Below are 14,472 nucleotides of genomic sequence, written 5' to 3'. Positions count from 1 at the left end.
AGTGTCATGGTGTAGTTAATCCCAAGGAAAGTGTCATAGGCTTTTAAGGACATACATGAAAACTCATATATGTCATTGATGGTTTCTTAAAATAAAAATAGTACTAAACCCATTTATTCCTGTAGCATCAAGGCATTTAGAGAAACAATAACGACTCTGTTGGATTAGTAAGGGTTGTTTTGTTTGTCAGGACAGACACCCAACTTGGACTAATTCCAAAAAAACAAAAAATCAAAACCCAAAACAGTAAGAGCAACAACAAAAGCCACACTGGCGGGAACTGGGTGCTACAGGGAGGACTTCCCACCTTTGCTCTCTCAGACATCCTGCATTCCCTGACTGCTGGTTCCTCTGCTGTGTGCTTTCCCCGGGTGGCAGGAGACATAACCACAAAGGCCTCATCAGAGAAAGCTAAAGAGTGCTCCTGCCTTCTTGCCTTAGAGAGACTGCAGGAAAGGGCTCTAGTGAGCTGGCAGGGGTGCAGTGTTCCAGACCAGGTCCCAGACCTGCTGATTGACGATGTAAAACAGGGCAGGTTCTGTACCCAGAGAAATCAGGAGGAAGGCATGACAGCCGTTAGACAGAGGAGTACTTGATTTCACAGAACACGTCATACGTTCCTGAGGAATGGACCAAGCGTCAGGGGACTCTGAAGATGAAGGTAGGGAAAGGGTTCAGTTGTCATAGCTACGGATGGCCAGCAATACCAAGAACCAGAAAAGCAAAGAGGGGCTTTCCCTAGAGGTTTCAAAAGACCATGGCCCCGCCAACACCCTGGCTGTCAGCCTCTTGCCTCTGGAACTGTAAGACACATTCCTCTTGTTTAAAGCCAACCAGTTTGTCAGAAAACTAATACACAGCTTAGTGGTTAAAGGAGCTGAGAAGACAGTGGGGTACTGAGGCTGGAGTGATGGCTCAGCGGGTGAGAACTCTGGCTGCTCTGGCTGAGGACCTAGGTTCAGTTCAGCACCTGCATGCTGGCTCGCAGACACTGGTAACTTGAGTTCTAGAGGGTCTCACACCCTTTTCTGACCTCCTCAGTCACTATACATGCACATGGTGCACATACATGCATATAGGCAAAACATGTAAAGTAACTAAATATAAAAATATTTTTAAAGAAAGAAACTGGGAATACTTAAATTTTTGTATAGTTCTTTAATATCCCTATGTGAAAAATGCATTCCACTTAGAGGATAATAATATATGATGTGTGTGTGTGTGTAGATCAAAGGACAACAAAGAGAGATGGTTCTCTCTTGGATTTGGAGAGATACCTCAAATGTTAAGAGCACTAGTTGTTTTTCCAAACTACCCGAGTTCAGTTCCCAGCACCCACATAGTAGCTAACTCCAGTTCCAGAGGATCTGATACTCTTTTGTGACCTCCGCAGGCATCATGCATGCACACAACACACATGGATACATGCAGGCAAACATTGTACACATAATAAAATTTAAAAATCTAAAAGCCAACAACCACGAAATCTCCTCCCACCATGTGGCCTCTGGAATCAACTCGTGCTATCAGGATTGGTGGCAGACACCTTTACCATCTCATTGGCTCTCGAGTAATTTTGTTGAGATTCGAAGTAAAATAGCATTTCCTATTCAGTAGGCAGCTCTTGCTTAGCCTGTCACATAAAATATTGAAAGCACATGACTTCAAGGTGCAATATTAGACAAAATAGTAATTTGCCGTTGCACCAAAGGTAGCATCATGTTAATTGGTTTTGTTTTGTTTTTCCACCGTGTGTGCTGGTGGTTTGCGCCCCACCCAGCCTTGACTCAAGCCCAGGCACAGCAGTTTTATTCTTGGTGGTGATGTGAAGACACAGGGAAAGGTGAGGTATTAATACTGTTTTCCATCGGCACTGCTGATGCAGTGGTGTCCATCTACCTTCCCAGCGGCGCGGGAGGCCAAGGCAGGGCGATCATTCGACTCTATTTCACAGGAAAACAAACACTAACTTGTAGGATTCCCTGGGATGCAATCTGAGAATCATGGTGCTGCTCAACTGTCTATACCAATGGATTATAAGCCATTTTAAAACTGCGTCACGGGGCTAGAGAGATAGGTATGTGCTGCTTTTCCAGAGGAACCAGGTTCAAGTCCCAGCACCCACATAGCAGCTCACAACTGTTTCTAATTCCAGTTCCAGATAAAGACCAGAGTCACCTGAGGCCTAGGTGGCAGCGGGGCTATTGGGAGAGTATGAGAAGAGGAAGGGGTTTAAGTAGAGTTTGGGGACGAAAGACAGCTTCGAGAAGGTGGGGGCTGGGCGCATGCACCCATCTCTCCTCAGTCCCCTGAGCCGGAACTCCGCCCCACCCCCAGCCAAGCCAGTGCCACTGTGGGGTGGGTTCGATGCCAGTCAGGATAGATTCAGGGCAGTTTATGACTCCCTGGCCTGGACTGTCAGTGCCCCATCGCTGCTCCAGCCCAGGATGCAGAATGTGATTAACATGGTGAACGGAAATGCTCTGGAAGTGACTGAGTACCTGACTCTGGTCCTCAAGGAATCAAAATTTAAGGAAACAGGTGTAATCAATCCAGAAGAGGGCTACACGGGAAGAATTGAAAGTGAAAGCTTATCTGCCAATAGGGAAACAGTTTGTGGTAACCAAAATTGTTCCATGCCACAAAGGGTATAAACAGATGGAGTATTCGGATGAATCGGAGGCTATCCTTGAAGAAAATGATGGTGATGGGGGATGGGTAGACACATACACAACACAGGATGGAGTATGGGACGGCAACTTATCGACATATTTTGATATGAATGTGTTTTTGGATATAATTTTAAAAACTGTTTTAGAAAATTCTGGAAAGAGAAGAATAGCATTTTCTTCATTTGATGCAGACATTTGAACAATGATTCGGCAGAGGCAAAACAAATATCCCATATTATTTTTGACCCAAGGAAACTCTGGTATTTACCCTTAACTCATGGAACTCAAATCTCGGACAACACCCATTGCAATGAGCTTTGCACAGTTTGAAAATATTTTGGGGATAAATGCCTATACTGAAGACCTCCTTAGAAACCCATCGAACGTCCAAGAGGCCAAAACTAAGGGATTGGTCATATCCTGCTGGGGTGAAGATACCAGTGATCCTGCAAACAGAAGGAAACTGAAGGAGTTTGGAGTGAACGGTCTAACATATGACAGGATATACGACCGGATGCCTGAACAACCACATATATCCCAAGGGGAGCAACTGGAGCTCCTGAGGGGAGAGTCGCCAGAGCTTAAGAACTGTTTGTGTCCCACCGTCAGTCACTGTGTTCCTTCTCCTTTCTGTGAGGGGCCTGAAATCAGTGTGGATGCCAGCGGCATGGATAATATGGAGAACACTTAGTTCCTAGTGCACGGAGGACATTGAGTGGCTCTCCAGTGCACTGAGGTTGTTTTCACCGTTGAGCACTGCGGTTGCCTCTTAGGTGTCTCAGTCCAATGAAGCAATAATGACATATTTTACTATTTCATTACAGTGTCCGCAAGAATATCAAGTATGCTACTTATCACTTGTTCAGGTATAATTACCAATCAGTCTCTGCACAATGTTAAACATTTTCAATGGGAGATCTAAGCCTATAATGGTGAATCTTCATTAAAAGTATAATACTTAGAAATTAACCGGGTTGGGGATTTAGCTCAGTGGTAGAGCGCTTGCCTAGTAAGCGCAAGGCCCTGGGTTCAGTCCCCAGCTCCGAAAAAAAGAAGAAAAAAAAAAAGAAATTAACTATATAAATGTCTCATATTTAAAGTTTAGGCTTATCCTTTGATTAGGTCTTAAATCTTCAGTGCTTGAGAAAAATGACTGCAGAACTATCCCTGACCACTCCCTGAAGGAGTGCATGCATTTGCGGAGGTGGCTGCAGCGGACGAGTCTGTGCCATCCATGTTCACAGGTGCCTTTACATGGATCGACAGGAACGTGCCCCATGCTCCTTTGGTGTAACTGCTGCCATTTCCCCCCCGACCCAAACCAGCCTGCAGAGGAACCTCAAAACTTGTTTCATACTGTTCAGAGATGTTAAAAGTTCCAGAATGCTGCAGGTAACTTAATGTATGAAGTATTTGATCAGATACAGCTTATACGAGGGGCAGCTGGGCCTGATGGCACAGTCCTGTAATCCCAGCTTTTGGGAAGCTAAGAAAGGAGGCTCACAAGTTGAAGGCCAGCCTAGAACACTGGGGGAGGCACTGTCTTGAAATAAAAAGTTACACAGGTCTGGAGCCATAGGTCAGGGGTACAGGTCTTGTCTAGTGTGAGCTCCCAGGTTCAAGTTCTAGGACTATACCACAGTGGGGAGGAGGGAGAGAGAGGAAAAGAGAAGAGGGTGAGTTACACGTCCTTCTGTCACCCTGGTGTCCATGATCATACAGCGGAATCCCTGGGAGACACCTCCCATGCCTCGCAGTCCCGCTCCCCCTATTCCAGAAAGGCCTACCTTGCCGCCGCGAGGACAGCTGTTGGAGCCACGAACAGGAGGCAGAGGATCTTCCACTCCTGGATGTTTTTCAGGGTCATGGAAGTGTCGTGTGTTTTCCTCTCTTTTGATTTCTGACACCCAACTCTGAGAAGGATGGAGCAGAAGGGGACAGCAGTAGAGAAGAATGTCACTGACCACACCTTAGGAAGGACCGCACAGCAGCCTTCAGAGTCCAGGTCGATGTCTCTCTGGGGCTCCTTCCTTCCTTAATTGTTATAAATTTCCATAACACAGGTTTGCTTTATTAGCTATCTTTACTGTAGAGTTAAGTCTCACTAAGAATATTTGGGGGAGGGCATGAGATGGCTCAGCTATTAAGGCTGCCAAGCCTGAAGAACTTGAGTTCAACCTCAGGTCATATAACTGAAGGAAAAACTGGCTCTCACAAGTTCTTCTCTGACCTCTACCCCATACACGAACATTCTGCTGTCTCTGTCTCTCTCTGAGTATAATGAAAATACAAAAATAATATATGAGACAGTGGGCAAGGGTACTTGCCACCAAGATTGATGACCCAAGTTCAAATCCCAGGATGTGAATCAAAGACGGTAACTGGCTCCTAAAGTTGTCCTCTGATCTCATGCTGCACATGCATGCACACACACACACACACACACACACACACACACACACACACACACGGATGGATGGATGGATGGATGGATAGACAGACAGACAGGTAGATAGATTAAGAATTTTTTAAAGAATTTTCATGCTGTTTCCTATTTTACTGTCATGGTTTGAATATGCTTGGGCAAGGGAGTGGCTCTATTAGAAGGTGTGGCCCTGTTGGAGTAGGCGTGTCACTGTGGGTGTGGGCTTTAAGACCCTCATCCTAACTACCTAGAAGTCAGTATTCCACTAGCAGCCTTCAGATGAAGATGTAGAACTCTCAGCTCCTCCTCTCTCTCCCTCCCGTCTCCCTGTCCCCTGCCTTCCCCCCAATCTCTTCTCTCCCTTCTCCCCTCATTCCTCTCTGATGACTCTAGCTAGTGTCAAGTTGTACCAGCCAGCACATTTATACAGAGCTAAATGAATGGAAAAATATACAATGTTTATGAATGGAAGCCTCAATATTGTTAAGATCATAGTTCATAGAGAGGTGTGGTGGTGCATGCCTTTAGTCCCAGAACTTGGGAACCAGCTGGATCTCTGTGAGTTCAAGGCCAGCCTAGTTTGTTTCAAGACAGTTAGAGATACATAGAGAGACCCTGTCTCAAGAAAAAACAAAAAGATGTTAGTTCTTGTTAGTTCTTCTGAAACTGATTCACAAAGCAAATGTGGCAGCTGATAATCCTATCACTTGAAACACATAGGTAAGAGAACTGGCCATCTGAGGCCTACCTGGGCTGTAATATAGTGTTAATAATAAAAATAGCTAAGAATTCAATACAGTCTCAACCCAAACATAAGCACATTAGTGTATAAAAACTACACTATTGTATACACCTAAATGAATCAAACCAACTCACGAAAAGAGCAGGTGTGCTGCCTAGTTTTATGTGAACTCGACACAAGCTAGAGTTATCTGAGAGGAGGGAACCTCAGTGGAGAAAATGCCTTCATAAGATCCAGCTCTAAGGGGTTTTTCTTAATCAGTGATTGATGGGACCCATGCCATAGTGGGTGGTGCCATCCCTGGGCTGATGGTCCTGGGTTTTATAAGAAAGCAGGCTGAGAAAGCCATGGGGAGCAAGCCAGTAAGCAGCACCCTCCATGGCCTCTGCATCAGCTCCTGCCTCACGATCCTGTCTGACTTCCTGTCCTGACTTCCTTCTGAAATGAACAGCACTGTGGCAGCATAAGCCACACCCTTGCCTACCTCTCCCTGGTGGGTTTGCATCACAGCACCAGTCACCCTAACTAAGAAAACAGGGCTAAGGTTTCACTGCCTGATGCCAAGATTTTCTATAAAAATACTGCCATATAGACAAAGAATCCATGTGTACTAACACAGCCTGTAATCCCAGCTCTTAGAAAGTAGAAGCAGGTTAGGAACTCAGAGCCGTCCTAGGACCAGTCATGACATGCACTCTCAAAAAAACCTTAAACAAAATATTTTTAAATTGTTTGCTCAAATGACTTGAATTCTCATAATTTACTCAGGAGATATCATCAAGAAAATCCAAAACAAACGAACAACCACAGCCAAGTATCAAGTATTTCTGGTTTTGTTTTTTGTGACTGAGTCTTGTGTAGACAAGAATGACCTCCAATTCACTGTGTGACCTGGCTTAACTCTTTCTGACCCTCTGCCTCTGCCTCCCCAATGCCAGGATTACAGGTGACACCACTGCACCCAGCCCCACGTATCCTCATGGAAAGATACAGATGGCTTGGTTGTGGTTGAACATGATACAGAAATTTAGAAAGTCTTCACACCCACAAACTCACAATATGTGACTAGAATTAAAAAGCTACCACTCCTTTGGAAGTAGTCACCACTAAGAGCTGGTCAGTGACAGGCTGGAAGGCCAGGGTTTCGGGTGAGCTAAGCGGATGCTCAGAGCTAGCACGCTGCCAGAGATGGGTGGGTGCTCGCTCTACCTTTAGATCGCTGTCGATTTTTTCCCACTCTTCTGCTGAAAAGCTGGAGGCTGTGGCTGCAGGCTTGTCCTTCCTCAGAGCTCGACTTCTGGGAGCCAAGCCGGTGAGGCGCTTCTCACAAAACTCCGTGAGTTCAGGATAATAGCCTTCTTCACCAGACCTTAAAAAGCAGTTACAATTTTAGAGCCAGCATCTTACTTAGAGCATCTCACCAGTCCTCTAGGCTGGTGGTTTGCAAACTGGGTTCCCTGGGACCCCAGGGCTCATATCAAGGGTTGTGTAAGGCTGGAGCTGCGATGCTGGCTTAGCCAGAACATTGGCCATTCCTATTAGCAAATCTACAGCAGACTCCAGAGAAAACAACGTGCATCACACACATTAAAGGTTGAACACACCGGAGGGGGGAGGCAGCCTGGCAGTTAAGAGCACTGGCTGCTCTTCCAGAGGACCTGAGCCTCATTCCCACGTGGCAGCTCACTTCTGTAAGTCCAGTTCCACGTTATCTGACACCCTCCACCCAACGTCTTCTGGCCTTTGTGGCCACTGGATGCACACAGGCATACATTCGGGCTCAACAACCATGTGCATAAAATAATAAATTTTTAATTTGAATAAGTAATATTTTCTCTCCTAACATATATATGTTCATTTCATGTACAGAGCAATTTCAAAATGTATGTTGGAAATTCAGTATTAGCGACAAGCTGACAGATAATGTAGGCTTCCATTCCAGGGAGTTTCTGTTAAAAAAAAAAAATCTCACTTTCAGTCAAGTTCTCTTGTAGCCCAGGCTGATTTCTACATTCTGTAGTTTAGGATGACCATGAACTTCTAATCCTTCTGAGCTTGTACTCCTCATGCTGGGACTGCAAACATTTGCCACCAAATTCCATTGATGTGAATCAAACACAGGGTTTCGTGAATGCTAGGCAAACATTCTAAAACATCCCCAGCCCTTGTCCCTCGCTGTTTGTTTGTTTTTAATGTATGAGGAAAAAATGGCCGAGAAACAGCTTAGACAAAACACCCTTAAAGTGAACCACTCAAGATACAATTTCTCCCCTAGAAAGCTAGATGAAGTTCTGAACTCTGCAGGCCTCCGTGGGTACTGGCACACATGTGCTGCACGTACATACATATATACATACATGAGCTTTTTCAAGGGTCAGAGAAAATAGAAGCCAGGTCTAGTGAAGAGTCAGAAATCCTGACTGCACCCTGGGGAGGCTGCTGGCTCATGAGCCACAAGTTCAACTGTCACCTCTCAGGAAACCCAACTGATGTCCCAGGCTGGCACCCCACGGGGCAGGGACTTAAAATTCCTAACAGTTAAAAGCTCACTTCCCCCTCAGGCTTTCTGAAGTACAAAGACTGGGAACAAGGCACTCGACCTGCATTTTAAACAACTACATCTGGATACACATATAAGGTTTGACATCATCAACACCGGGCTCTGATAGCTTCCTGCTTCAGGCCTCCCCGCTGTCTTCCCTGGGATCTGGCAGCAGTGAGTCACCCTTTGCTCTCAGAGAACCAAAAAGTCTGCCTTCCCCAACGGCTGCATTCACAGGGTTTTACCTCGGGTTGGGGATTTAGCTCAGTGGTAGAGCACTTGCCTAGCAAGCGCAAGGCCCTGGGTTCGGTCCCCAGCTCCGGGAAAAAAAAAAAAGAAAAAAGAAAATCTGATACAGGGTTTTACCTCTGTGTACAGCACAGTGGAGGCCAGCAGGGTACCCACTTGGATCCTAGTCAGCATGTCTCATGTGGCCCAGAACCACAGAATCAAACCAACAAGGAACCTATGTGTTGGCTTCAACATCTGTAAACTCTCCAACACTTCCACTGTTCATTTGCCTCCCTGAAGGCAATGGAGGATTAGAACTGCTGTATCAAAGCATGGCATCACTTTTTACATGCTTACCTTAGCACACAAAGAATTTTTTCCAGCTGTTTCACATCTGAACAGTTTTCAATATACTTGAAATCCAAATGTTCGATGGGAATTTTAAATGTTTTTGTTGTTCCAAAGCCCCACAGTGGTGGATGGTCCTTAACCTTAGCAGTCATGGCTGAAACATAATAGAAAAAAAAAAAGATGTGAACCTAATTAGCTCAATTATATATATTTTATATCACAATATATTTTATATTATCATGTATAACATATTATATATAATTATATATTATATATACTAATTTAGCTCAATCTAGGTAGCCCTGAGTACTCTTAGAGGTAAATGGATAGAGTGTTCTTTTTCTCCAACGAGGAAGGCTGTCTGTTTTGAACTTTCTCTCTCAACATTAACTGACTCAAACTATTTGTCATCTTGTGTTATTTCAGACTTCACCTTACACAAGGCCTGACAGAATGACAAAAAAGGTTATGGGGCAAAAACTACAGGTTGTATAAAAATCAAGTTTGAGGGCTTTCTTGATGAAGCAGAGCCACATGCTTCTGACATGAAGTGAAGCTGGCGCTGGGTACCAGGAAGTTAAGTCCTCCCGCACAGACTCGGGACAACGCCTTCTGAGATGAAGTGCAGCATCTCTACAGCTTGGCACGCAATGGTCGCTAAGCGTGGGACCGAGGAGACCACCTGGGTCTGACTCACAGCCCGAATGTCCTTTCTCTTCCAGGTCATCTGGAGCTTTCTGGCTGTGTGGACACAGATATGTGTGATGCATAGACCCACATGCGGGCAAACCCCCATGATAAAATAGTCTATTCTAGAACATTCTTAATGGCTTTTCTCAAACTTACAAAAGCTAAGGAATTAAACAAAAGCACAAGGCAGGGCCAGGTGCCTTTAACCAGAGTTTGGGAGCAGGTGGATGTCTGAGTTCTAGGCCAGCTTGGTCTTCACATCAAGTCTTGGCTAGTCAAGGATACATAGTGAGATAAACAAACAAAACCCATCTTGTAAAAAGCTTTCAGATTTATAAAACCTGTCTATTCTGTCATGAAAACTCCCAAATACAGACTTGGGAGAACAAAACAAAACCCAGCTTTCTTTCTGTTGCTGTGACAAACACCGAGACCAAAAGCCACTTGGGAAGAGGCAGATTTATTCCACCTCGAAGATTACAGTTCATCACTGAGGGAAGTCAGGGCAGAAACTCGAGGCAGGAACCTGGGGGCAGGAGCTGAAGCGGAGGCCATGGAGAGTGCTGCTTACGGGCTTGCTCCCAGAGGCTCCAGGTCAGCCACCTTTCTTACACCCCCCCAGGAACACCCACAGTGGCTGGGTCCCCCAACGTCAATCACTACTCAAGACAATACCCCACAGATTTGCCATTCCGATAGGGGCAATTCCTCAGTTTTAATTCCCTTTTGCCGGATGCCCCCCTTTGTGTCAAGCTGACAATTAAAAAGAAAAAGCACAAAAGACATGTATTACAAACATGTTCACGCCATGCAATAAAAGCACATTAATCCCGATTCACAGACTTTTGCAAGTTCTCCTGAAATATTTCTCTTTCTTTTTTATTCTACTGTATAACATCCTTAAACCTGTGGCGATTAGAAATGGTAGCTTTTGTACTGGGAGGTAAACTGTACAGGGCATTGATGAGAGCAATGAACTGATCGTTGGTCTAGTAGGAACCATTCAGCCTCATTCAACAATGGCTGGAACTCTCCTCAAATTTGTTTGCTTTCCTGATACAGCTGGACTGTTCGTACTCAGTTCATTCAGCAGAGGCCGGCCTGAACAGAGGACCCATCACACGCCAGCCACTAATTCTGAAGGACATCTGAACCATCAGACATATTTGGATGAAACATTTTTGTGGTTTATTTAGGCACGCTTCAGAAAACTGTTGTCCACAAGGATGTGTTCAGAGACCCAGCGCTGAGATGCAAGGCCAAGGTCAAGTTTGAGAAGCGATACAAGACAGGGAAGAACAAATGTTTTTTTCCAGAAGCTCTTAGATCTATTTTTGTTTTCGTCATTAAAACTTAAAAAAAAAAAAAGAAAATTCTACTAGTAGTAAACTGTCTCAGGAGAGAGAGAGAGAGAGAGAGAGAGAGAGAGAGAGAGAGAGAACGAACATAATACAGCTCAGCACCACAGCACTTGCAAAGTGTGGGGCCTCATCTATTTCACGTCTACATATATAAATGCATATTTGCAAAGAGAACACATTTCTCAGGAATGCCAGGCAGCACTGGCAAAGCTCACTGGTTCATTCTTTCCTTTCTTCCTTCCTTTTTAAAAGCCACTTCAGTTAAACCTACTATTGGTCATTTTAAAAACAAAGGTAGCAGAGGTCTAATTCACAGACACATTTGTTTCAGGGCCATTGCTCTCTGGCAGTGTGGTGTAAGAAGGAGGCAGGCTTCTGCAGATCGCTGCTGGCTTTGCCTTGGGTATAAAAGGTTAACAGTTCGACTTTGGAACAGGATGCAGCCAGGGAATTAGACTAAAGCTTTCAAAACATACCTCTAGGCTGAGAGTGAAGACTGCTTTCCATCAAAAGCATAATCTGAAAGTTTGAAAGGAATTGGGAGAAAACTCGAAGAATTCTACTCTTTATTTGTATTAAAGGAGCTAGAGTTACAGACACTTGTGCACTGCCCGATGTTGAATCTTTTATGCTTTTTTTCTTCTACAGGATACATTTTCTTAATGTCGCTGCATGTTAGCTTGGCGTGGCGTAATGCTAGCTAGCACTTGGGGGCTGGACATAAATTCAAGATCATCCTCAGAAACATAACTAACTCTGTCAGCTTGAGCTCTATGAGACACCTCCCCCAGTCCCTACCTCCATACACACCTCAACGTTAAGTCTCAGCTTCTAAAGGGTGGTTTGGATTGTTCTCTAGAGAATTTTTCCGTATTTCTTTTCAGTCTTTCTATATAAAACCTTGGTCTTGGCCGAGTTTGATTCATTTCCCATATTCCCTAATCAGTGTATTAGTAATATCTCCTGTGCAAATTGCTGTAGCGTTTCGTGGTAACCCTAGTAACATGAAAAACCTGGCTTCTCCTACCCAGGCGGCCAGCGCCCTCTGCAGCCAGAAACGGAAGTGGCATGCCCCAGCTATGGCAACGGTTTCCAGGCACCGCCAGACCCAGGGAAAGTGTCTGGGACGAGCCCGGGAGCTAGCTCTAGGGCCAACCTGCAAGCCGTGGCGTCGGGAGTCGTTCCTCTGGCCTGGGCTGAGGTTCCCCGGGCTGAAGCAGATGGCTGTCCCAGGAAACCGCAGTGCGGCAACTCCACCACAATTTCCACTCCCGTGCGAACCACAGCGGTGGGAAGTTCCAATCACCTTTCCAGACCAGAAAGGACGTTCATCGATAGTGTGCGTGTGCGGCCCGCTTCCTCCACGCCCCGCGGGTGCTCACCGGGGTCTCTGACTATGACCAGCGGAGAGCGACCCGAGAACCGGAGCCAGTGCTTAACACGACTGGGCGGAGACTAAGCTCGCTGCCCGGCGATTGGCTACTCCAACTGCCACCGCTGATTGGCCTCACAGGCCGCAGCCCACTCCGGCCATCACCCAGACCAGAACCAGAGCGAAACCCCTCCTTTGGGTTTCAGTCTGTTTTACAGCAAGTGAAACGCTGTTTCTTTTTGCTTTGATTTTCCATGACAGGGTTTCTACGCGTAGCCTTGGCTGTCCTGGAATTCCCTCTGTAGATTCGCCTGCCTCTACCTCCCGAGTGCTCAGATTAAAGGTGTGTGCCTCCAACACCCCGCTTAAAACGCTATCAATAGACTGCTGTACTCCTAAGGAAAGTGGTGTCTAGTTCTACATAACTGAAATTTACGTAACTGAAACGTTAGACTCTTTGTTACACACTAGGCTTACTTATCTACTGTCCTTTGAACAAGAATAAATGAAAGGCACATTTTCCTCTTTTCATGCAGTCTTGAGAGGTTGGTGAGGAACAAGGTGCTGGAGATACAAATGATTGATAGAAGCAATTCAGATGAATAAAGCAGCAGAGGTCGTTTTGTGGAGAAATTTACTTCCGTTTTAAATACATTTCAGAGTTGGTAAAGTAGATGCGCAAAGCAGCTGGTATGTACTCAGTCCAAAACAGGAATCCTGTAAATAAATTTGTCTACGTCCCGACGAGTCTGCGGGCAGGGGCCACTGCTGCTACCAGTCCCAATGATCACGCTATTACATTTATATACTTACTTAGGGCGTGACGTTGGGAGAATGCTAAACTGCGTATTTGTGGATGAAGACCCAAGCTTTAGGATAGTCCCTAGGCTGACCCACTTATGTGGAAACAGCATCGTATGCTCCAGGTGCTCACTCCAGACGGCAAATCGAGTCTCAAGCAACCACCTGAACTCCCACAACACTGATTTCCTGCAGAGAAAAACTGTAACAATCTCGAGAATGGCTGTCATGCCATGGGGTTCGTAATTTTCTTGTCACACTTCATGTTTTCTTCTGGCTATACAATCTATGCTGAATTGACAAAAGGTCAAAATAATCTTGAAGACTGTGGGCAAGGAAAATATATCTGTCCTCATAAAAGAAAAAAAGTATTGCAACCAATAAACAGATAATGTAAAGAAAGGCCTAGTAAGGGTCACAAGGGGTGCCAAGGTTTATTCAATTTACAGAGCTCTTGAACAGCAGAAAGTATTTCAAGCTGTGCCTGGTAGTGTAGGCCTGCACTCCCAGTTACACAGGAGACAGAAGCAGGAGGATTGCAGAGTCAAGACCCGTCTTCAAACAGCCAACCTAGACATACAGTAAAGCAACAGAGTAGAGTACCATGGGAGAGCACCGGCTGCTCTAGTAGTCAATCACTCTTAGCCTCAAACTAGTTATGTAGCCAGAGACAACCCTTGAATACCTTCTGAATCCTCCTGCCTCCACCTCCCAAGCACTGGGATTAGACAGGCTCCACTACACCCAACTCCCAGAACTCTGTGGTCTAAGGAATATGTGTACCTACATAACTGAGGAAACACTTTTTATAGTCTATGTGTGGGTCTGTGTGGACTGTGTACACACCCAGAAGGCAGTGTCAGTTCCCTGACTGGAGTTCCAGTCTGTTGGGATATACACAACGGGTGCTTGAAAACAGAGCCAGACGCCCTTGGAAGTACAGCAAGTGCTCTCAAGTGTTGAGCCGCTCCTCTGCCCGCTGCCCAAGTCTATTTCCTTTTGGCTTTTTACAATTCTACAGACAGGAAGTACAGTGGCACTCTGGAGAGTTTAGAGTTGTTGACAAAGTACAGTCGTTCCCAAGGGACATATCTCTTCAGACCTTTAGAAAAGGGTTCTAAAAAGCTGCATTCAGAATTTTCAATGTTCTATTTTAGTTAATTGTCTCTGTGGGTGCACCACAAGCACATGCCCGAGTCTCCGTGTGCCCGTGGAGGTCAGAGGACAGACCCATTGAACACAAATCACCTGGCTCGATGGCTTTTTAACAAGACACTGGATTGAA

General features: G+C 45.4%; 1 protein-coding gene across 1 annotated transcript in view; it reads right to left on the bottom strand.

Moving 5' to 3' along the window:
• Spag1 (sperm associated antigen 1) overlaps positions 1-12,457 on the bottom strand; it is a 59,881-nt gene extending 47,424 nt beyond the window's left edge. The window contains exons 1-4 of the mRNA NM_001012116.1: positions 12,171-12,457; positions 8,970-9,117; positions 7,049-7,208; positions 4,460-4,585 (exon numbers count right to left, since the gene is read on the bottom strand). Of these exons, the coding sequence (NP_001012116.1) occupies positions 4,460-4,585; positions 7,049-7,208; positions 8,970-9,115 (432 nt within the window). The 5' untranslated portion in view covers positions 9,116-9,117; positions 12,171-12,457. The remainder of the gene's footprint in view (positions 1-4,459; positions 4,586-7,048; positions 7,209-8,969; positions 9,118-12,170) is intronic.
• Positions 12,458-14,472: the final 2,015 nt, after the last annotated feature.

Source organism: Rattus norvegicus, chromosome 7 (genome assembly GCF_021556685.1).
Source record: "Rattus norvegicus strain SHRSP/BbbUtx chromosome 7, alternate assembly SHRSP_T2T, whole genome shotgun sequence".
Classification (NCBI taxonomy): Eukaryota; Metazoa; Chordata; class Mammalia; order Rodentia; family Muridae; genus Rattus; species Rattus norvegicus.
Note: the sequence above shows the minus strand (reverse complement) of the source record. Positions and strands in the feature narration are given on the sequence as shown.